At 35.7% G+C, this 25069-nt stretch overlaps 4 protein-coding genes and 1 long non-coding RNA gene across 5 annotated transcripts; 3 read left to right on the plus strand and 2 right to left on the minus strand.

Moving 5' to 3' along the window:
- The first annotated feature begins 7134 nt into the window (after positions 1–7134).
- Positions 7135–9146, plus strand: LOC113708803 (large ribosomal subunit protein eL38z/eL38y). Its single transcript, XM_027231402.2, has 3 exons — positions 7135–7268; positions 8200–8383; positions 8958–9146. The coding sequence occupies exons 1-3, from the start codon at positions 7266–7268 to the stop codon at positions 8978–8980; spliced, it is 210 nt and encodes a 69-aa protein (XP_027087203.1). The 5' UTR covers positions 7135–7265; the 3' UTR covers positions 8981–9146.
- Positions 9147–9539: 393 nt separating this feature from the next.
- On the minus strand, positions 9540–14357 carry LOC113708802 (uncharacterized). Its single transcript, XM_027231401.2, has 8 exons — positions 14067–14357; positions 13392–13541; positions 12663–12839; positions 11667–11755; positions 11521–11585; positions 11183–11285; positions 9968–10075; positions 9540–9880 (listed from the first exon to the last, which is right to left on the minus strand). The coding sequence occupies exons 1-8, from the start codon at positions 14170–14172 to the stop codon at positions 9755–9757; spliced, it is 924 nt and encodes a 307-aa protein (XP_027087202.1). The 5' UTR covers positions 14173–14357; the 3' UTR covers positions 9540–9754.
- LOC140014035 (uncharacterized) lies at positions 10249–10984 on the plus strand. The gene is made up of 2 exons (XR_011820907.1): positions 10249–10376; positions 10789–10984. It is a non-coding gene; the product is annotated as an uncharacterized lncRNA (long non-coding RNA).
- Positions 14358–17066: 2709 nt separating the features above from the next.
- LOC113709542 (pentatricopeptide repeat-containing protein At3g57430, chloroplastic-like) lies at positions 17067–20128 on the plus strand. Its single transcript, XM_027232330.2, has one exon. It carries the CDS (start codon positions 17146–17148, stop codon positions 19861–19863), a length of 2718 nt encoding a protein of 905 aa, XP_027088131.2. The 5' UTR covers positions 17067–17145; the 3' UTR covers positions 19864–20128.
- A 1078-nt stretch (positions 20129–21206) lies between these two features.
- On the minus strand, positions 21207–24507 carry LOC113709495 (small ribosomal subunit protein mS33). The gene is made up of 3 exons (XM_027232271.2): positions 24204–24507; positions 23551–23788; positions 21207–21525 (listed from the first exon to the last, which is right to left on the minus strand). The coding sequence occupies exons 2-3, from the start codon at positions 23766–23768 to the stop codon at positions 21417–21419; spliced, it is 327 nt and encodes a 108-aa protein (XP_027088072.2). The 5' UTR covers positions 23769–23788; positions 24204–24507; the 3' UTR covers positions 21207–21416.
- Between the last annotated feature and the right edge of the window lie 562 nt (positions 24508–25069).

Below are 25069 nucleotides of genomic sequence, written 5' to 3' on the forward strand. Positions count from 1 at the left end.
TATTCGGAGCGGGTAAGGGTCAGAAAATGGCTGACCCGCAAGGTGCAGGTCGGATCAGCCAAATGGTGAATGGGACGGGTACCCGACCCGCGCCCACCCCTAATACTGACTCATGGAATTAGACTTGTTAGTGGTCAAGAAAATTTCAAAGGGATAGTCACTATTGCAAATTTTTTACAAATGTTTAGTATTACACATATATAAGTATTTAACTACGTTAATATCCACATAATTTTTTGAAATAATATCCATATAAAACTATTTCAAATACGTAAATGAATTTCAAACCTAGGTTAAAACTATTTCAATGTAAATTTAATGAGATTGAGAGGATAACTACAACAATCATATCGGACGCACGCAAACGGCAATGCTTGATTTGCCCCCATTCTCATCACTAAAAAACACTACATATTGGAAAGGAGTTGCAGAGTGGGCTCAATAAAAGCCCAAAGGTCAGCACAAAGTTTGCTGGACTATTAGAAACCAAGCAGCCCCCAGCCGGAAGTTCCACGTACACTAGCATCCCCCGCAGGTTATCAACCCGAATATTTTCGCTTGTATTTTCGGACAGGACTCTGCAAGCCATTAAAAGTAGAGTTCACCTTAAATATATTAACAATGTACGCGTTATCATGGTTAAATGCATAACACATAACGACGCACACCACAATCACGATTGAATGTATAACATATAACGACACATACCACATTGGTAAAAATAGAATTAACCTTGTATACACTAAAAATGTATACACTATCATAATTGAATGTATGACATATATGCAAAATTTGAATTTTAAATTCAAAATTTAGACTGCATCTTATGCTGAAAATATATATGTACTGTTAGTGTATAGAAAATTAATTTTTAAAAGTTACCAAGGCTAACCAATCAAATGTTTACTATGATAATCAACCGATAAAATATGTTGTTTGGATATAAACTTGGATAAATGCTTGTTATGTTAGATAATGTGTGATTTTAAATTTTGGAAATGTATTTATTTCTTTATTCAGTTCATAATTTATGATAAAATGATCAAAATTTAAGTTTTATTTTTTAAAACATAAAAATTATTTTAAAAGCACCGATTTGGGACATTTGCTAAGTGCTTTTGACACCAAAAACTATATGCATAAATTTATGAAATAATATTCAGCAAACACCACAAAAATACTTCTATTACTGAAAAGTACCTTTATTTTTTCAAACAAAAGTACCGCACTCCCAAATAGGCTCTAAATAGGGATACAAAATGCAGTGAACAAGCGGAATATTGCAAATTCATGTCCATTTTTTTTTTTATTTCAACGAACTTGAAATTTTGTGGTGGAACTTTTTTTTATTTGACAAAAAAAAATTATCATGAAACTTGCTAGAAATCATCCACTGACTAGAAAGAGGGCGATGACTAGAAAGCAATCTCGAAGAGGAAGGAGAAGGAAAAAGCAAGGAGACGATGATCAACTGATCTATAATGCTAATATATTCCCTGTTAACTCTGTAATTATATGTGCATGCATGCATGAATGTTTGATGTGCAGAAGAAGTTTGTTTATGATTGTTAATCAATGTGAGTTGGCTAGTCTTGGAAGGCCTCGAAATTGTTCTTCAATTCCCTTTGTTTAATGGAAATTTGGCATGAAAAATCTCCCAAAAGAAAACCCTTGATAATGTTTGTGATTCAGGTGCAGCATGAGCTGACATGATATTTTTTTGTTTTAAGAGTATTTATGAATGACCAAAATCAGCAGTTGATTGCAAGAATTGGAGACAAAAGGAGCAGGTAGATACACATTGTGTATATGCAGCGTGAGCGTGATGATCATTGTTTAGGCCCTTTAGGGTTAAGAAGACGATTGCATGCATATTTTAGGTGATTTTCTAATTCTTGTTTTCCTGCTAAAACAATAATTAAGATTAATAAGATCAAGATTGGGACTTCAACTCTTTGAGATGATTCTTTAATAAAAAAAAAAAATTTGTGTTTTTGGTTTTATTAGCTTTTGAATTCGGTTAATTTTGCTTCAACCGGGTGAAATTTTCTTTAAATTGGCAAACCTGGAATTGAGTGCCAATGTCAATACGAGTGGGATTGCCTAGATTTACTGATTCGTTATTTTTTTTTTCTTTGGGCTTGAACTTGGTTTATATATTATAAAGCAACACAATCTTTGTTTCTTTAAATTTTGTTTCCTTCCCAAACTGATTTAAAAAAAAAAAAAAAAAAGTCACTTACTGCTTCACAAAATCCGATCATGTTTGCATTACTTAAAATGAGGTAAAAAGCAACCATAATTCTTAAGTGCCATAAGGTACACTTCAGAGAAAACTCAGGTAGTTATAAGTGAAGAATTTGCATGGCCATCTACAAACAAGCAGCAGCATCTCTTGGTGATGAAATGAACAAACTTGTACACAACTAGGTTCTTTATCTTATGTCCTTTTACTACGTTTAAGTCACGAGACCATTGCATAGACTTTATTTGCTACTATAATTAATCAGGTTGAATTGTGATCAATTCCATCCTATTTCAATTACTCGAAGCAATACTTATCATGTGAAACAAATTAGATTAGAAATGCGTACTCTTTAACACAAAGCAAACAAAACATCTTCGACAATTCAGACCAAGAATGGGCATCACATGCAAAACTAAATCTATGTAAGATGCTTAATTATGTCAATACATTTGCTAGTACCTGTGCTTTCAGAACTTAATTATGAACAAAAATAGTGTTTAGGGCTAATTCCACTTTGCACTTTCAACAATGGCTAAATTTCTACTTTGGTTCATAAACTTGGAAATATGATAATTTATTTCTTAAATTATAAAATATGTCCTATTTTGGTTTCTAAAAAATATATAAAATCTAACATACGTTTCTAAAATATAAATTATGTCGCACTTTAGCTCATAAAGTACAAATTTTGGATAAATCTTTTATGCACTGTCAATGCCTACACTAGTGAGTGTTACTTGTGCAAAGTTTGGTGCTCAAATTCAAATTGAGATGTTGTGTCATGCTTCTAAATCCATCACTATATATAATAATAATACAGGAAAGATTAATTCATAAAATTCATCCAACTTATGTATAAAATTTGTCGTACTTCAGTCAATGATTTTATTTAAGTGGGACAAATTTTATATGTTAGGAACTAATTAACTATCTCATTTTGAAATTTAGGGTCTAAAACGATAATTTGAATATAATTGAAGGGTGCAAAGTGAAATTAATCCAAGTTTTTATAAGAGCCTTAAAGTTTCGAGAATGGGAAAATGGCCAGATTCATCCCTAAACTTTTTTCTAGTGTTGATTAATTTAGTTCTTAATTTTTATTTTTGGTCAATTTGATATGTGAACTTATATTGCGACTCTAATTAGGGACCTCCGCGACAGCGCCACCACAGAACATCGATTTAGTTCCTGATAGACCAAACAAACACGATTATTTTGGTATTTTTTGGTTATTTTCTTCCTCCACTACCAAACTCCATTGCCTACCACCCACCTCTCCCTTGGGACATGAGAAACGAAGTGCAGTAGTAGTAAAATTTTCTTTTGAAGGACAATTGCCTGAGGAAATGATACATCTTGATGACATTCAAGAAATCTAGCAATAAGAAAGATAACTGGCAGTATATTATGGACAACAAATCCCAATGCATTGAGATTGAGAAGGAGTTTAACGAACAAAGGAAAAAAGCCAAAGACTTCTAATATTGAACTTGGGTCTTTCAAAATGTTCTTATGCAGTCACCTTTTAAATTATTTGAATTGTAAGATCTAGTTTTGGAATAGAAATCCTATCCTATGAAATAAGATCGAATGGAAAGCTTTTCTCTCTTCCTTTAATCTGGGATTTTTGCAAGATCTGGTTTTAAAAGCTTTTCTTTCTTCCTTTAATTTGGGAACTTTGATTTTTCATCTTTTAGACTTTTCTTTGATGGGACGAGATCAAGAGATGCAGCATTAGCAAAAGGGTAGGAGAGAGAATAGTAGACAAAGAGGAGAGGAAATAGGTGGGGGTAGTGCCTATGGCAGAGAGGAGAGTGGTGAGTCTGGAGACAATGGTAGGGAGTAGGGACGAGGAAGAGATAAGGTAGGAGAAAAGGAAAGAAATTAAAATAAAAATTTTAAAAATACCTCAAAAAAGTTTTAAATATTAAAATACCCCAAAAACTAATGATTTTTTTTTTTCTAATTTACTTGGTTTTATTAACATCCATACTTGAAGTTCCCAAATCGAGTACTTTTACGTGGTGTTACCGCCTTAGAAGTCCTTAATTAGAATCACAACATATATTCACGTATCAAATTGGCCAAAAATAAAATTAGAGACTAAATCAGCACTAGTAAAAAGTTTAGAGACAAATTTGGCCATTTTCTCTTTCGAGAATTAAGGTTTTTGAACTTAGAGTATGTAGTTTCTAATTGGTTGAAGGTTAAAGGATTAATTGAACTAATTACTAAGTTCCAACTAGGATTCAGGCCAAGCTAATTAATTGATTCAAATTCAATTTGAGCGTGATCACATTATGATTAGACCGAATATGGTTGCTCCAACCATGGACCATGCCAGTGCTGTTTTAAAACCTATAGATGTAAAATTCAAGCAGGTGTATATAGTATATTAGATGTGCAGTACTTTTTTTTCCCTGATTTTTTGGTTTGATTTGGAGCTACAACAGTAAAATACATACAAAACGCAATCCCATTTTAGTCTTGTTACATAAAGCATTTGAGGCTTAATTTATTCAATGATAAGAGTCCAATCTATTGTTAATTCTTTTGATTTTAACACAAAACAATTTTGAGTTTCATCGATAATAAAACGGTATGTTGTATTGAAATTAAATCAAAGAATTTACCTGTATTGAGTTTTTAGCACAAAAGGCTTGGAGTTTATTAATAATAGAAGCCAAGGGGTTCAACTTTGTGTTTGGATTGCACTTTATTTACACTTTATTTGTACACGCTGACTTGCTTGCATCATCAATATATTTTTTTAATTACATTTTTATCTCATAAATATCACATCAAAAAAGTGCTACAGTATTTTTTTTTAAAATTATTTCAAATAATCTCCTATCCTAACATGATTTATTTATAATTCTCATCATAAAAGGGTTAATTTTATAATTATGTTATTCTCACCATTATGAGTTACTTGTCATCTTATGTGAAAAAAAAGAATTATAGAAAAAAAGAATTAGTTCAAATAATTTTCACCATTGTGTGAAAAAAAAAGAAAGAAGAAGAAGAACCACCAACGAAGATTTTTTTTTAGATAGAAGGACAAGAATTACTTTTGCTTATATTTTTCTATTTTTGGAGTTAATTCTTTCGGCGTTGGTATCTTGTTTTAATAGCAAATGCAAAATACATATAGAGGACCATGTTGGAATGTTTTCTCAATGTGGAGGACCCGATTAAGATTTTCACTTTTAGAGTCCAAGTTACAATTTTGTGCTTCCTTTGGTGTCCAAATTGAAACTTTTTCTCTCAAAGTGACCAAATTGAGATTTTTATTATTTGGAATGATTTAAAGGATAAAATAAAACCTTTTAAAATTTCAAGGACTCAATTAAGATTTTGAAATATTTAAGCAAAATAATACTAAGGGTACGTTTGATAAAATTGAAATCTAATAATTGAAATTTAAAATTTGAAGTGTGAATTTATTAAGTTATTGAATTGTTAAATATTAAATTTAATATATTTGAATGCATATCACATTCAATGATAAGTGAATAATTTATCGCTTAATTTTGAGAGCAAGTTTTGCTTTGAAAATTTAATGACATTTAATTAATTTAGATGTTCAATTTTTTATTATCAAACAATCTGAATTCATTAAATTTACGTACTGAATTGAGTTATCAAACAGGACCTAACTCAAAAAAAAAAGAAGAGATTATCTTATAAAAAATTTTCCTATTTGTGTCTATATTACAATTAGAACCAATACTAACACTATTTTCTAATTTTCTCCCTCAAAACTCCAGAACAAAATTAGAAGGCCAAAGAAAGGGACAAAGGGAGTAGGGATGGCAATCGGGTTCAAATCATGTTGATGGGTCGGGTTTTGACCCAATCCGTCAGAAAATCTGTTGAATCGAACTTGACCCGTCAACCCATGACGGGTCAGGCATGCTGATCCGAACTCGAAAGTTTCAGATTGGCGGGTCAAGCGGGTTGACCCGAAACGACCTGAAATTTAATTCATCGAATGACATTTCTCTGCCCAAGAAAATCGTAATAAATGTTTTTCTGAGGTTGGAAAGGCCGGTAATTGATTTTCGGTGAACATTTTACCCAAGAGACTTTTTGGTGTGTGTGTATGTGTTAGAGAAAGAGAGAAAAAGTGGAAGCGGTTATATAATGTAGTTAAAATATAAGTGACAAAACACAAGATTTCATCTTTCTGCCTCTGTTTTTAGAAAAGAGGGAAAAAGCTCAAGAAAAGAAAAGAAGTAAAGAACTCTACGGAGGGACCTTGTTGATAGTAGAACAAATGAACTTGCAACCCAAAACAATGTGATTGAGCAAGATAGTGAAATCCCCGCGAGATTTTGCGTGCTTGGACAGTTGGACTGCTCGTTCAATACAAACCTGGTTATGGTCATCAAATCAGTCCTGTGTGCATCAGTGTCATCATCAGTCAGATCTAGATCTAAATCTGGTTTTGCGTTTAGATTTTTGGAGGAAAAAAGTTGAGTTTAGATTTTTGGAAGAGAAAAGTTGAAAAGGAAAAGAAAGATTTAGGGCCGGCGTGATTTCTGCTTCTGCGTAGTGATAAGTGATAATTGGTATATTATATTTAGTTATTTACTATTAAGTTTTTAGATACTTTTTTAATATTTATTTATTTATTTATTTATTTATTTTAAAATCGGGTTGACGGGTCAACCCGTTTTTAACCCGATTTTGACATGTTTTTTTTTGAATTTGTCAGGTTTGACTCGATTCTGACCCGATTTTATCAAATCTAAATCCCAATCCATTAATTTCGTGTTAGGTTCGTGTCGGATTTTCAGATCTGTCGAAAATTGCCACCCCTAAAAGGGACTTTAAGGGAGGGACTTAAGGATAAATATCATGAGGTTAGGGGTAAAATTTGGGAAAAGAAACTTCGGAAAACAAAATCCTAGGGTTTTATGTGCGCCGAGAGTGTTATATAAACCATTGCTCTGGTGCTGGAGGAGGAGCCGCCGCAGCAGCTGCTTTACTTTGCTCTTCATCGTCGCTAAACATGGTACTCTATCTCTATCTCTATCTCCCCTTCAAATTTCTTCCGATTTACCATTTAAATTTGGTTTCTCTTTGCCATATTTCTGTATGAGTTTCGAGTTAATGCGCCATTTGTAGTCATCTTCTTTGCATTTTTTTCCTTTTTATTTTTGGTTAATTCTTATTCGTGGAAGAACTAGCATTTGTTTGTCTTCTACTATTACTTGAGGTTAGGGGATTATCGATTCATTTTTTTTTTCCATTTCGGGCTTAGGATCTTTCTTCCTTTTTGTATTTTATTTTACTTTGATTTTAAGGATATGTAATGCAATCGTTTGATTTGTGTGAACGATGACTATTGGTTGGAGTGGATATATGAATATACGTAATTATGTTGCGGTTATTACCGTTTTTCTGTTGTCATTTCCCCTTTTCATAGCTTCCTGGGCTCAATTTATATAAAATTTCCCCTATTAGCGTTGAGATCATATGCACACTTACTTTTATGTAGAATTTGTTTTGAAGTTCTGCTTAAATTTGGTAACTGTAATGAGATTGAGCGATAGCTGAATATCTAGCTATGTTATACAATTCAGTTGGTGAAAGTTTTCTTTTTGAATTTGAACCATCGTGGACTCATTATGCTTGGATTGACTTTGTCATCAGAGCTCATATACTATTGTCCTGATGTTATTGCAAGACTGTTATCTAGTTCACAAATGGTGCTATTTTTTGATAAATTCGCTATGTTTCTATATAGGGAAGAGGAAAGCCTTAGAAGTTGAAATCTGATAAAGAGACACTTAGGCTGAAAAACTGATTTGCGAGAATTGTTTTTCGGCGGAATTACTACTTAATTCATTATTTTGCAATAGTATCTACTTTTACAGTAAAACTTTAGCTGCCAATGTTTCTTTCTTGTGGATGTCACTAACTGCTTTCCGTCTTGATCATAGCCGAAGCAAATACACGAGATTAAGGATTTTCTTCTCACTGCTAGAAGGAAGGATGCGCGTTCCGTGAAGATAAAGAGGAGCAAAGATGTGGTGAAGTTCAAGGTTCGCTGCTCTAAGTATCTGTACACACTCTGCGTCTTCGACTCCGAGAAGGCTGACAAGTTGAAGCAATCACTTCCCCCAGGTTTGTGATGACTGCTTTTTCTCCAAGTACTGCAATATTCATGCTGTAGTATTTTCTCAAAACCATTCACTACCATAATTATGTAGTGTAACATAGTATCAATCAGAATATAAAGTATAAGCTCGTTTTTTTGTGCTTTTTATCTCTAGCTTCATTTTGCTATTGTTGATAATGATGTGGAAGTCTCATAGATTGAGTAGACTTTGTCTAAGTTGGATTTTGTAGTGATTTGACTCGTGCTTCTAAACCTTATTTGCTTTCCATTGTTAAACTAGTATATTTCATTATTTAGCTTTATGTCTTTGTTTCTGAGTTTGAAGTGATTTCTTGATTTTGAAACCTTAAGCTGGGTATTCTGGCTCAGATTCTTAATGATGTATGAATGAAAGCCAAAATATGAATAGACAGGAAATTGGCTAGTGGCTGTAATTTATGGTTGAGTTGCCTTGCCCTTGACAGATCAAATAATAGGTTGCAAGAGCTCTGTGCATTATGTCTGATACTTGTGGTGTAGTTGAGATTGTTTTATCATCTTTCCTGGACACTTACGTTCGTTCTCTTTCAATTATTGCAGGTTTGAGCGTGCAGGACCTGTGAGCTAGAGCATGTTTGCTTCAAGCAGTGGTTGCTCAGAATTGTTTTGTTTTAGTTCACATTACTTTGTTTAGTTGTACGAGTGTTGCTTATCTTAATGGTCAAGGATTTTGAGATTTTGCCAGCAACTAGATTATACTACTCGCCGGTGACAGAATTTTGATTTAAATTTGTCTTCTGTCAATTTTTTTTTTGAGTGATTGGGCAGATTTCTAACTGCAGCTTGGTTCATCCACTGGTATTACTATCATATAAAAAAAAAATGGAAAGGAGGAGGATTCCACAAATTGTGCTCTGTGGTTTCCAAAATCTAGCACGTGAGCCTTTGATCTTCAGAACAGGTATCAATCAATAATCAGATCAGTCTGTTTTGGCCCGAATTTGACCCTTATCATTATAAATATAAAAATGAGCAGCAGGTTTTAAACTTTTTCTTCTTGTACATTTTAAGTGGTAGCCCTCACCAAGTGTTTATTAGTCTTGTGCCACTAATTATAGATAGTTTTAAAGAAAAGCTTGATATAGTAATTACCGTATAAAATGTTTTTAAAAATATCTCAGATTACTTGGACGGCTTTGCTTAAAGGCAAGAGCACGGGAATTTTATTTGTTTGCATACAATTCCCTCTGTAATTTTGCCGAGCAAACCATGCCATGGCATGCAACGGGGGAAATGATTCACAAAGGCGAAGAAAATGCCCTGTGGCAACTTATTTATTTGGTTCTTTTGTTTCCCACACAACAGATTACTGGCAAATGGGAAGACTGCAAGAGCATTCAAGCTTCAGCATCAGCTGCAGAAGAGAACGCCTTGAGAACATAGACAGGATCTCCCACCGTTATCATCTTTCCCTTTCCTGGAATTTGAGAGTCGGAGCATACCATGTTCTGTCCAAAATACACCTGCAGATTCAAATGCTCACACCCTCAATACGTAATTATGCTGATAGAATTATATTCTAAGTTATAGTCCAAGTTCCCCTGATTTACCTTGGTGCCCTGCGGTTTCTTGCGCAGTACTTTATCCGAACGGAACTTCTTCAGAGTCTCAGTTGGCTCGGAGTTTGCAATTGCAGTTTCTTGATTAATTGTGGGTACCTGAAAGAGACAAGTAGCATAGAACATTAAAGTCTTCAACTATAGATTGATGAGAAGTACTATAACACATCAACACATGCACGCCTGAACTAATAATTCCAATTGCATTCAATACACACAGTCTACCAAACAACCATCTAAAATCCCACGGTTTGGACGCGAAAGATTCGAGTCAACATTACAGATGTTAAGATCATCTAAGACACGAAAGACTTGTGGCTTTTGAGCTGACTGGTCATGTACATCAGACTGAGAATCCAACTGCTGGAAGCACAAGAACAGCAACTGTCTTTCTACCCCAGTAAGTATAATATACGAGTTTTGTGATTTCAGCATGTTATAGCACTGCGTGTTTATTGAGGTTTATGTCCACCAGTGCAAGTTTGGCCCAAAATGAAGCTCATGATGAAATAAGGGCGAAAGGCAAGGAATAAAAACATTTGGTTATGTCTGGTTAATTATGAACGTTGAAAAAAGAAATCCAATAGCAGGTTATCTTAAACGGTTCCTGCGTATGAGATTACAACCTTTCTCAAGCTCAGAAAAACATTACACAGCTTAGAGTATGAACTTTTTACTGTAGTTTTGATTAGCTCTCGAGCTATTTAGCTTCAAAATTCCTAACAGACCAGCAAAGTTCTACTTCGGTTCTTAAGAGTCTTATTTATATACTCGAAAACTCACATAATGACAAAATATCAATTTCCTTTCAGGTAGCAGACCAAGTTGGACAAGTTTTCCTTTGGCTCTTGGAGTCTACGAGTGTATATAAATAAATGTGCACGGTAGACTCAGAACCTATTGCAACCTACAAAAATTTTTAGTACACTAGTATTCATATTTAATGCTTTGTGACATTGACGGTCAGCCACAAATTCACATATTCAGGAGCTACTTAGCATTTTACGACACTCAACTACAAACCAAGCACTGTTCTTCCAGTTGATAAGACGGCCATATTTCTGTTAGCAATAAAATATCTAGCAACAAGATGACCAATAAATTCCTGCACACTGAAAGCCAGGATCTCTCCGCTCAACAATTGGATTCTAAAGAAGCAAGGTGAATGAAAATAGTTCAGCCAAAAGATAAGGGATAGGATATTACCTTACAGCGAGAGCATAATTTGACACCATTGAATGTTAACTTCTGGATCCTGATCTCCTTCCACAAGTCCTCGGCAAATGGTTCACATCCATCAACAAGAATACTGCCGTTGTGCAAATTTTAATATCTTTAGTTCAAGAAAAGAACATTTTTTAAAGAAAGAATAAACAAGAATCTCTGCCCATTTCAGGAGAAGCAAACACCTGTAAGGATTTTAAAAGACCAAATATGTTTGGTCTGAGCACTGCAAAAATTGAGTGTAGCTATTATACGCAGAAGTGTTAGATATGCAGTGAGGAATGATCAAAACTATGAAAAGGAGAACTTTCTATACTTACTTGGGCCTAAAACGATTAATTGGTATTGGTTCCTTGAGAAGTTTATTCAAGGCTTCTAATGATCCCTGCAAAAGGCATATTGGGAATTATCAACATCTGGAAGCCATCTGATAGGACAATGCCACTGTAATTCAAATTTAATTAACCTGGGATGCAAGGAGGAAGGGATACTGGTCAGAGAACATGACTTTGTATCCAGGAGCATAGTTAGGGTCGACATTCCTTGTTTCTGACGCTGCACCACAAACAGCACACAAAATCATTATCCTCCTATCCCTCTATATTTTATTTATTTTTTTCTTTTAAATAAACAGCCTAGTCATTCTGCTTTAGGTGCAGCATGGACTGCACGTCAAATTTTTAGATGCAAAGAAAAACAGTTGCATATTTGGATTCTAAGTCATCAACAAGGACATCCAACTAAGTCAAATCCTCTAATTGCCAATAACTGTCAACAGGCAATCAAACTACCCTGTATTTCAACATGTTAGCAATTGTGGAAATTCAGGGACATTACCAAGTATTGATATATGGACAGTCAATTTCCTGCTAATTGAATAAATCTGTCAGTAAAGCATAACATGAAAAGCCTTGGAGATCCTAGCCTTATAGCCTCAACTTACGACTGCAACTCAAATTTACTTTGAAACTTCAATTCTTGTCAAACGGAGTAGTAAGGATCTCTAGGCATCAATTGTTAAGTAAACAGACTATCAGAGAGATCCATATATGACTAAGAATCTCAAACTTAGTAGTACAGACAAGTCATCCTTGAAGTTAGAGAAGCCAATGGTTCAATCAAAAAGTTCAAAAACCAAAAAAGAAAAAATTGAAGACTAACAATTAAAAAGATCAAGAGAAGTTTATTTCAAGCCAAGTTTCTGTGAAATGTAGCCAACCAACAAAAGAGTACAGTTCTTAATTTATAAAAGGGGCAAAAAAAAAAAAAGCTACAACTCTCAACAACGTGCTTTCGAAATGCTTCGGAACATGCCTAGTGACCTTTCAAGAAATAAGCAGGGTAAATATCACAAACATGAATTTGCATTCATGAGGTGAAGACAACCATAATATCAAGCGGCAGATTTTTTATTGCTAGACATAAAACCAGAATTTCTGTAGATATAAAGATTGATCGCTACCTTCATTAAAACGAACTAATCTACTTGGCTTTCCAAGATATCTGGAGAACCATTTTGATGCACCATCTCCCTCATCAAATGCAGAGCCAGACCACTCCCAGACTGAGACACCATCAGCTGTTGCAGAGGGTTTAGATAAGGAAACCTTCAGTGGATCCATGCCAGGAGCTCTTATCACTGTGACATTATGTATCATCCATTAGTCAGAAAAAGAACATGCATAATGTAATCATAGAACCAGGGGAAAAGTTCCCCTACCTCGGTGGTCAGGGAAAGGAACAAAAAGTTACATGCACATCTTATCAATGTTTATGGCATATCCAATAGTCACCAAAGATTACAGGTATATTGCAATCATAAAGTATAGGAACAAACTCCAATCTCTCCATCAACCCCAACCTCTGGAGACAACCAACCACCCCCCCCCCGGCCGGAAAAAAAAAAAGAAAAAGAAAAAGAAAAGGACGAATAGGCAACAGGGAAAGTACGCTCATAATTTCGCAATTAATCTACTAGTTCTCAACTCTTCTGCCAGTTCTTTATCTAAATTCTTTTATCTTATTGTGTTAATAATGCCTAAGATATGCAGCTTGACATGAAAAGTCAAGTCAAGGGGGAAAATTTCAATCCTGTAGTAGGTTGTTATTGATCAAATGACAAAACAAGAAGGTAAATATCTAAAAACTGGAGAATAAATTTGAATTTTATTGTAGAAGTCCGAGCTTTTACCCATGTATGAGCTGTTATTTGGAACCCAACCATCAGAGAATGCTTCATTTGGCAGTTCTACTTCAACTAAAGCAAGCTTTGGTTCTAGTCTCTGTGTATAAGCCCTGCCTTTGGAATTCACTACCAACCACTGTCGATCCCATCGAAACCCTGCAACATAAATTTAGCAGGAAAGAATTTGTATCATTCTGAACGTGAAATTGAAATCAAGTTTCATGTTAGTGAAGAATCGATGACAAGCCAGGCTAGCATTTCAAAATTAAAATTTAGTATTGCTGCTAAAAATTATAAATTGCGTGTACCTTAACCATCCAATAAAGTACTAAGATTACATGGTTATCATCCAACAGAACTATGGGCTTAACCTTGATGGTTGTTAATGGTCCTTTCAATAATCTATCCCTTTCGAAAGTAAATGTTCTCATTCTTGTTAACTAAAGAAAAACCCAAAATTCTCTTCTAACTGAACTGAATTTAGTTACACATGCATGGACTGAAGACCAAAATTCCAAGATCCTATTTTCTTTTTTCAGCACAAATAGGTTATAATCAAATGCATGGCGGGGAAATTCCAAGAACCCATGATAGAAATTGAAAGCACATGCCAGACCAATTAAGGGACAAGAAGATGAAAATCTGAAATTTAAAAAGATGTAGAGGAGTGATTGATTTTACCAGTGGAAGAAAGGGGTGCCCGAAAAACAGAAATTCCACGGCAAGATTTGATGGGGTATACAAAGATTGATGTAACTTTAGCTGCTTCTCTTGTATACTCGGCCATTTTTGTGCCTCTATAATAACAACTACTAGCTACCAGTCTGCTGCTGGTGCTGATATTATGGTGGATAAAGCAGAGCTGTTCTGGGATGCAATCTGCCTTGCTCAAGACTCCATATTTATAGTAGCAATCAGTCTCTACCAAAGTCTGAACCTACAGTAAAATGATATAGAAAGAAAGTTTAACTGGGATTCTTGTTGTCTGGAGGGATGGATGTTAAATGTGATTTTGATGCGAGAAAGTGATCGGTCGTAGTCAAGTGGTCCCGAGTAGGATGTAATCGAGTCGAGCAATATTGGAGCTCGATTCGACTCATATATCCCCGGGAGCTCGAGCTCGATCGAGTCAAAAAAATTAATACTCGAAACTCGACTCGATAAATTCGTTTTAAATTCGAGACTCGACTCGATAAGGGCCAGCCCTTAGTTAAGCCTTATCAAGTCGAGTCTAATCAAGTTTTTTGACTCGACTCGATAATTTTTTAGGTAATTTTACAATTATGTTATTACTTTTTTGCCATTATAGAATTTTATTATAAAGAAGAGTATATTGTAAATTCCGTATAACCTATACCCATAATAGTCATTTTATAATTATAATACATATATATTATTTAAATTATAAATATATTATTTAAATACCTCGACTCGATGAGCTACTCGATAAGTCGCGAGCCAAAAATTTGAGGCTCGAAACTCAACTCAAACGACAATTGAGCTACTCGAAACTCGGTTCGAACTCGTTCAACTCGAATTCGAGCCAAGCCATTGATCGAGCTACTCGCGAGTCACTCGCAAGTATCTCAGTTCGCGTACATCCCTAGTTCCGAGGATGGGGCCTGGGGGATTCCGTGCTGGAAGGATGAAAGATGATGACCAGGTTCAGAAATGTGGAAAGAGTGCGGATTCTTATCCTTCACCGATTCTATGCAAAAGTTCTGCAAGATTCTATTGAATCCATTCCCCTTCTTTTTTGGCATTTTTTTAATTAATCGTTTATATACAGGCAGTATATATTTTTATTATTTAATATATCAAACATAATTCGAATTTAAATTTAAAAATAAAATTTTTTATATGTATTGTTCATCTAATCGTAATAATGTATACACCGTTGATGTACATATTAATCTATATAAGATTTATTTTTTTCCCTTTTTCTTGAAAAGAGATTCTACTCTTTTTATCTTTCTGGATAGACATGGAATGTCACTTTTAGGATCCTAAAGTTTTAGTAATGGATGTTGGATAATATAAATAATCCTATCTTAGGTTGTCTTCACAATACTGCCAAGTACAGAAAATGTTAAAAAAACGTTCACAATTCATCTGTCAAACCATCCGTGCCACAGTATGATGCACTAAGATGTGTTCATGTCTATCTTAGATTGGTGATGCAAAAAATCTTATGCTTCATAGTCCATGAGAAATTTGAGAAGTAAAGGAATTGATTTATGCCAATTAAACTTTCCTGCATAATTATCTTTGGATTCGGTTAGGTTTAAGTTCAATTACATGTCATTGAGACGACCGTGAAAAGAAATGCAAGAGTGTTCATGTTGTATCCAATGGAAAGACATTATTATTTCTTTTGAAGTAAAAATGCAATCAAGAAATGATTAATTTGTCCCTTATAAATGAATAAGAAATTACTAAATATAACAGGGATGAGGTTTGGACGGAAGAGTATTTGGGATAATTTTTTTGAAAAGATATGTAACACTATTTTGATGTAATGTATCTCGAATCAAATAAAAGGTGATTAAAAAATGGGTTTAAAATCCAAGCAAATAAAATTCAGATTGATCACAAGGAGTCCCCCTAAGGTTTAGTATATTTTGCAGTTTATTTCCTAATGTTTTATTTTTTTCATTTTATCCCCTTGACTAGCAAAGCAAACATTTTGGGATCCGGGGCTGGAACGATAGCAACCGTTCCGAAAGACGTAACATCATTTGCACACGGTGTAACATTATTTATACAAGGTGTAATAATAGAACAACAGCGAGTAACACTAGAACAATATTTTTGTGGGTCCCACATGGCGTGAAAATCAAATTACAAGGAATGATCTGAGCCGCACAAAATTTTTTGGCCTAATCATGACCGTGAACCTTCCGGAACGGTTTATCTCTGACAACCGTTCCAGCCCCTCCTCCAACATTTTGTGACGGTGCTGATCATTGACATCAAAAGGACAATGCTGATAGTTGACATCAAAAGTACAATACTATCCCTAAAAAATAATGAATAGATATAAATGCCCATAGATTTGGGTCGGATATAGCATATATTTTTCTTCCTCTGCGAACAATTTCGAGTCTATCCATTCAAAGTAATTGTATGCATGATGATTCTAAATAAAAATTTTATGTATTTCAAATTAGTTTTCCAAAAAGTACAAAAAATAATTAGCCTATCATAAAAATCAAACCTTATAATTTGAATATTCATGAAATGTCCTTTCGAAAAATTTTCAACGTCCAAGATCTTCTCAAGGCTATTTTAACACATTCACAGGTTTCTTGAATTGGATTTTTTTCATATGGTGTGCTAAGCAACATCTAACGAGAGAGCAAGGGAATGCAGTTTAAGAAACTTGGCATTTTAGTTGCAAATATTGCAAAAGAGTGAGAGCAAATTTTTTGACGTGATAAATGCCCAAAACATACTTGATAACTTCTGGGGGTTCATTTCTTTATGAAACATGAAAAGTGCCATTTTCATCAAAAAATTTAATGATTAAAATGAGGGATATTTTTGCCAATTACAATGTTTTGACGGCCAATTTGCTGAGGTAAATTGACGAAGAGGATAAAGTGAGAAAAGTAAAGGGGTAAACTTCTAAACACACCAAACTTTAGGGGGACTTATTGTGATTTAACCCATAAAAGCATGCAAGTATAATAAACCATCCAAAACAAACGACTACAAGGGAGGGAAGCCGCATCAACAGTGATAACTACCTTATCCGCCAATGTCATTCCCCTGTACATCCACACAAGCTCTTTCTCAGCCTCCCTACCCCGTTTCTTCTCTACAAACTCAAATCCCGAAGCCACCATCTCAGATAAAAACTTACCCTCAACCACCGCTCTCCACCACCACCACTAAAACTCTTTTTCCTCCGACCATCACTGGAAACCCACCAAAACCCACTTCACACGCACGTTCCTTAACCTCATGGAGCAAAGAATTTCGATCCCTGACCCAAGCCAAACGCTTCGAAGAGGCCGTTTCCACCTACATTCAGATGACCACTGTAGGCATTACGCCGGACAACTTTATCTTTCCAGCGGTTTTGAAGGCCGCCACGGGTCTTCACGACTTGAATTTTGGAAAGCAGGTACATGGTTCTGTTGTTAAGCTTGGGTATGATTATTCGTCAGTTACCGTGGCCAATACCCTGCTTCATTTGTACGGGAGTTGTGGAGATGTGTCGGAAGTGTTCAAGGTATTTGATGGAATGCCTGAAAGAGATCAAGTGTCTTGGAATACGATGATTAATGCTTTGTGTAAATTTGAGGAGTGGGAAATGGCATTAGAAGCGTTAAGATTGATGGGTAATGAGGGAACTGAGCCTAGCTCCTTTACTTTGGTGAGTGCCGCACTGGCGTGTAGTAATTTGGGTGGTAGTGATGGGTTGAAGCTTGGGAAGCAAGTTCATGGGTATAGTTTGAGAGTGGATGATTGCAAGACTTTTACCAAGAATGCTTTGATGACTATGTACGCAAAACTAGGAAGTGTTGGTGATTCTAGGGCAGTATTTGAGGTTTATGCTAATCGTGATGTGGTTGCATGGAATACCATTATAAGTGCATGTCAACAGAATGGTCAATTTTATGAGGCATTGGAGCACTTCAGAATGATGATAATTGAGGGGTTCATGCCTGATGGCATGACACTTTCGAGTATTCTTCCTGCATGTTCTAATTTAGAGCTACTTGACATTGGGAAGGAAATTCATGCATTTGTTCTGAGGAATGAAGATTTGGTAGAGAACTCTTTCGTGGCAAGTGCATTGGTTGACATGTATTGCAATTGTAAACAGGTGGAAAGTGGGAGGAGAGTGTTTGATGGTACTCCAGAGAGGAGGCTTGGGCTTTGGAATGCCATGCTTGCTGGTTATGCACGGAATGGATTTTATGAGAATGCCTTGATGCTTTTTATGGATATGATGGAGATTCCAGGGCTTCTGCCAAACCCAACCACAATTGCAAGTGTCTTGCCATCTTGCGTGCACTGTGAAGCATTTTCCAATAAAGAAGTCATTCATGGATATATAATAAAACTAGGTTTTGCAAGAGATCGGTATGTGCAAAATGCATTGATGGACTTGTACTCTAGGATTGGCAAGATAACTGTTTCAGAATATATCTTTTCAATCATGGACAGTAGAGATATTGTTTCTTGGAACACTATGATTACGGGCTGTGTAGTGTGTGGATACCATGAAAATGCACTTCGTCTAATGCATCAAATGCAAGAAGCAGAAATAAGCATGGAATGGAAGGATAACTATGAGGGCAATCTTGGAACTCCTATTAAACCAAATTCAATAACACTAATGACTGTCCTTCCTGGTTGTGCTGCCTTATCAACACTATCAAAGGGTAAAGAGATTCATGCCAATTCTATTAGAAATGCCCTTGCCTCAGATGTTGCTGTTGGTAGTGCCTTGGTTGATATGTATGCCAAATGTGGATGTCTAGATTTAGCAAGAAGGTTTTTTGATGGCATGCCTACCAGAAATTTGATCTCGTGGAATGTCATCATAATGGCTTACGGGATGCATGGGAAAGGAAACGAAGCCTTGGCACTTTTCAATGCTATGGTAGCGGATGGATCCAGAAATGGAGAACTGAGACCTAATGAAGTGACCTTTATTGCAATTTTTGCAGCATGCAGTCATTCTGGGTTGGTAGATGAAGGCTGGCAACTGTTTCATAAAATGAAAGAAGATCATGGGATTGAACCTACAGCGGACCACTATGCATGTGTTATTGACTTGCTTGGTCGAGCTGGTCAGCTTGAGGAAGCACTTCAACTCATCAATTCCATGCCCATAGACTATGACAAGGTAGGGGCTTGGAGCAGTATGCTTGGTGCTTGCCGGGTCCACCGAAATGTAGAACTTGCCGAAATTTCAGCAAACAATCTCATTCAGTTGGAGCCAGATGTTGCTAGCCACTATGTTTTACTATCTAACATTTACTCATCTGCTGGACTTTGGGAAAAAGCTAATAATGTCCGCAAGAACATGAAGGAAAAGGGAGTGAGAAAAGAACCTGGGAGCAGTTGGATTGAGTTTGGTGGTGAGGTTCATAAGTTCTTGGCTGGAGACCTATCACACCCACAAAGTGAGCAGCTTTACAGCTTTATTGATGAACTGTCAGATAAGATGAAAGAGGAGGGTTATGAGCCTGATACTTCCTGTGTACTTCACAATGTTGATGAAGAGCAGAAAGAGAATTTGCTGTGTGGACATAGTGAGAGATTAGCAATGGCCTTTGGTCTCCTAAATACCCCTCCTGGGACTACTATTCGAGTAGCCAAGAATCTTAGAGTTTGCAATGATTGTCATGCTGCTTGCAAATTCATTTCAAAGATTGTACAGAGGGAGATCATTGTGAGAGATGTTCGCAGGTTCCATCATTTCAAGGATGGTACTTGCTCTTGTGGGGATTACTGGTGATATTTTGTCCCTAATGGAAACAGACACGTTTGAGCTAAGTACAGATAGAAACACCAACCAAATGTACATTTTGTGTCATTTGTTATTTAGTGTTTGATTGCTCTGTTGACAATTTGAGGATCAGCAGAGCGGAGATGAGATATGAAGAAATGTTATACGATCAAAAGCTTGTAAGTTCTTAATAGTGTATTCCAGCTGTGTCCTCCTGTCAGATTCATATGACCACATTCTACTTAACCCTGGATATATTGAGTAGTTTGCTTAACTTCCTCACTTTCTTAATACAGTAGTTGATTAAATTCTCATCTTTAATACCAACTTTTCATAAAGTCTTTAGGCAGTAAATTGTCACTGGAACATTAATACCAAGTTTCTCCACAAACCAAGCAGATTAGAACTGCAAAACTTGATTAACTAACAAATTAAACAACAATGCTTATTTCATCGACTAAGTCTGTCTAATGATGGATGATGTTGCTGCTAAAAGGGGAGAGTGAGGATTGGTCCAAGTCCAGAGCCAGATGACACACTTTTGTTGCATGAGTGCATGGAAAATAGGAGGTAAATATGACTTAGCAAAACTGATAGTTCAAAGGACAACCATTTTTGTGGAGCATATAGAGGGTTATGGAGTAGGAAGAAAATGTTCTCAGAAATACCTTGGGAGTCATCTGCGTGAGGGTGGCTAGATTCCATCTGAAAACTCGTTTTCATTTAATGTTTTGTTGTTAAGACTCTCAACACAAAATTTAAGTGTAGAGAAAATGTAACGTCACTACACGATATTTCACAATACACCTTCTCAGGGGAGGAGAGGTGCACTGGTAAGCGGATACTCTGTGGTAGTAGGTGCAACTGCAGAGGTCTTTTAACGGCCGAGATCAGCCCAGCAGACCTAAAGCTGATCTCAGCCATTGACTTGAATTTCAACTCAAATCACGGTCGGCTTCTGCCCGAGCTAGATTGGGCCGATTTCAGCCATTAAAAAACAAAAAACCCAAAACAAAAAAAAAAAAAAGGAAAAAGGCATTAAAATTAGATAAATTTTTTTTTTTTTCACAACGATAGAATTCCTATAACCTAATCTAGCATAATCTACGGGGCAAGGGGAGGGGGATTCAATCTGAATATAGACTCGATTGAAGGAAACCAATTAAAACCGCCACATATTGTGGCAAATTTTGGTGGAAGGTCAAGGGTTCTCCCGCATGGTGGTGACTACCAGGCCAGAGGCCTAGCAGCGTTAAAATTAGATACAAGTTAGTCTGTACTACAGAACAGAGACCCAGCAATGCTGCCATACGAGCATCATAGTTTACTACAGGAGGACGAGGAAAGAAAAATGAAGAGAATGGAACTATAGACCAAAAAAGATAATTCTACAATATCCTGAAGATCGTACCCATTGTCATTGAAGTCAGCCCAAAAAAACTTGTGGCAATATCAACATAGTAGCTCAGAATATGACTGGACAACCATCAATAGGTACCCATTTTTCCAATGCAATTAGTCTAAATTTTCCTTGGAACACATTCAACTCCAAGACAAAGTCACTATTTCCCAGGGGTGCTGACTTTGTTGCGCTTTGCAGCTTTCTTTCCTTGACCCTTCTTCGGTGGTCCTTTTCCACGACGTTTTAACATCTCAAGCTTCTCCAGGCGCCTGCCAAATATACAAACATAACCATGCCATTAGACCAGTATCAACCCATTAACTACATAGCTCAAACAGGAGGTATGGCATACTTCACCACTACATCCAGGATAAGTGAAAGGAGGCAATGGTTAAGTAAGATTCCAAACAAGATTAATGAAAGGAGACAAAGCTCCAAAGAAGCAAGTATCTGTAGTAAGTACAGCTTCCAACAAGAAGGTCCAAAGAAGCAAGAAGATGTAGTAAGTAAATATAGGTTTGGTGAAGACATCAATGCCCAATTGTCTCCATTGTGTGTGTCAGCATTACAAGGAAGAGGGATGGTAAACAACTGATGCTGATGCACAGGACAAATTTAAATGGAAAAGATGGGGCGGTTTCATATTTCTCTGGGGTTGGCCATAAGGTAGATTCTTCAACTGTGTCTTAAGAAAGTAAATATGAGGAAAAAGCTAAAGAAGATAAGATCACGTGATGGATCATGCAGTGAAGATCTATGAACCCAATCCACTGAATCCCATGCACTAGGAGCAAGAACATTCGGTTACATCCCACATGGTATATGAAACACATAATCTTCGCCATTTAGCTAGATCAACACATAATCCTATTTAAGGTAAAAGGCACAAGAAACATCACATTACTTTCACACAGAATAACTCGTATGCTAAAACATCATTATTGCCCAATCATTTATTATAATCATTCAATGTTAGAAGCAGAAGTAACAAGGACTTGGTACTGTAGACTCCACAAACAAAAACGGCTTTTGAAAAAAAGTTCCAATCCGTACGGAGCCAAAATGTAGCCGAGTTCAATCATTCATTACAGTCATTCATTATTGCTCGACTCCAGATTAGTCAGGGCCCAATGCGGTCACTGGACACTGGTTTACACAAAAAAGAAAAGAAAAGTACATCTCCTCATTCAAACTTTGTTAACTCATTCTTGTCCTAAGTTTGTATTTCTTAGCTTACTCCAAAAAACCACCTGAATCGTTTATCAAAAACAGGAATTCATCTATACCATCATTAAAAGTTTGGAAGTTTTCACTGTATTCATTGAGCATGTTTATGAAAACCTGCTTTGCTGTATGTTGAGAGATGCCTCCTCAAAACAATTGTTCGAATATGAGAGGACTACAAAAACATATCAACAGAATCAATTGTATGAAATTCTATCATAGTAGTGCTCACGTAATATGCACAAACAATTTCAAAAGTACATCTTTGCCTCATCAACATGCTCGATTGTTATCTTATCTTTCCATAGAGAACCTCTCCACATTATCGTGGGACAATGTTTCAACATAACCTCATTATTCAGATTTACGAGTCATTTTCATTTCATTTTTCAGCGATATCATGACTTACAGACACTTCTCAAACCTTAAAAAACTCCAGCAAATCTAGATACAACTCTTAGCAGCATTCTTGAAGGAAAGGTATAGAACAGAAGACAAATTTGTTTGATCAGCAAGACAGATATTAAACCTTTCTCATTATATCAACACAGTAAAGGTAAATTTAGAAACCATTCAAATTCAGAGTCTTCCCTCATTAAGAAGGGAAAATTGAGATTTCAGCAGGACAAGGAAGCATACAAATATATGAAGTTAAAGCAATTATCTGGAATATATTCATCTCATCTCACAACCTTCCCCTAGCAGGATATGAACCATTTTTACTTCTTGCTGGCAAGAACCACCATAACATATCCCAGATTTGGGACCATGCAACAATCAAATCTTTCTCATGTCACGCATACAATTTCAAAATTTGCTCTCTTGTCATGCAAAATTTGTTCGCATAGAAAAAAAAAAAGACAAAAATTCTCAAAAAATTTCATTCCCATTGTGCAAACCAAACTTTTTGAACAGGAAAAAAAACCAGGAAAGACACAAACACAAGGAAGAACGTAAGAATCAAGCATACAATCAAACAGTCAATAAGCAAACACACATCTGTAAGCATAACATGGCCATAGAAAAACTCTTTGACAACAAGACAAGAGGGTCAGACAAAGAGAGCTTACTCTTGCTCCTGTCGGGCCATGACAAGAGGGTCGTCGTGCCTGATGTCGTGAGGGTACCATTGCGAAACCTTCTCACCAATTAGCTTCTTGCGCAAAATCTTGTGAGCCGATCTCTGCCCGGTTGGGTTAAGTATATGCCCAAATATTCTAGCTCTTGCCTCAGTCACACCTTTGATGGCTGCTTCAGCCAGTACGCTCTTCAAGCTCCCGAAGCTCATTTCCTTGTAGCTAATACAAGCTGAAATTTAAAGTAAATGGTTATTACTAGGAGTCCATCTTAAGTGGCTAATTCAGCTATGTGCCAATCTTACTCCCTTATATATCCTTCCGTCCTACCTTTCAGCAAACGCAGATTGAACATTTAGAAATTTCCCCATTATTGGAAGCATTCTCCAGGGGAGCAGCCCACAAATGAAACATTCATGACATATATAAACTCGGATGGGGAAATCATCATTAACTCAACCTAAGTATACACGCTATATAAGAATACACTAAAGTGGAAAGCTAAATTCAGGGAAATGCATATTTGAGGAAAAAACAAACGGTAAAAAATCTAATAAACCAAACAAGAACTGAAATGTTTTGACCTTGAACTGAACAGTGAGTAATCCAGAGCTAAAAACCGTTAATGGGCAGTTGAAAAATTTTACCTTTTCTATGGTTTGGGTTTTCTTGGATAGGAGCTTCAGTCCACTAACTAAAAACCAAGTAAAGAATCAAATGCTTCAACTGCTTCCTCAGATAATCTGCAGAAAAGCTTCCATTTTTATCCTATGATTTCCTTCTTCTAGTGAAAATAGAGGGATGGGATATGGTAAAACCGTGACGATCGGAGAGACAGCAGCAAGAGAGGATGATGGTGGTGGCGGCCGGAGACTGAGGGCAGGCCAAAGGAGGGCAAGGGTGGTTTACGTATTTTTCCTTCTGCTGTTCGTCGTTTGTTCTACTTCTATTCTATTTCTTGTGCTTGTTCAGGGTAATTTTCTAAATAAAAATAACTCCTATATTTAAAAAAAAAAAAAAAGAAATTGCTATAGCTACCATATTCTGATATTAAAACAATATTTTCTAAAATTGTTACCCATAGTTGAAGAAAAAAGGCACAAACTGTCATTTTAGTCCTCATATCTCAAGTCAAGAATTTTGGATTACTGTCTTAGCATGTTAAATTTCAAGAAGAAAAAAAAAGTCTAAAACGGAATATCGTTTTTTTTGAAGATGATAATAAAAATATAATTTTAAAAATTTTAATTTTCAAATTATAATGACATATCTATTATCATGGATTAAAGATTTTATTGTAAATTCAAAGTTTATTGAGCAAAAAATATATAAATAGTAAAAAGACAAATATTCAAAATTATGCGCTCAATTAATTTAAGGAAAAGAAGTTATGAAGTTAAGTTTTAATTTCGAAGTAATTTATCTTACTAAAAATAATTATACTACACCTTCATAAAATTTTATATATTCTTTAAGATAATTTTAGAGAAATGTTATTTACACTCATATTTTT

The sequence above is a fragment of the Coffea arabica genome, chromosome 9c (genome assembly GCF_036785885.1).
Source record: "Coffea arabica cultivar ET-39 chromosome 9c, Coffea Arabica ET-39 HiFi, whole genome shotgun sequence".
Lineage (NCBI taxonomy): Eukaryota > Viridiplantae > Streptophyta > Magnoliopsida > Gentianales > Rubiaceae > Coffea > Coffea arabica.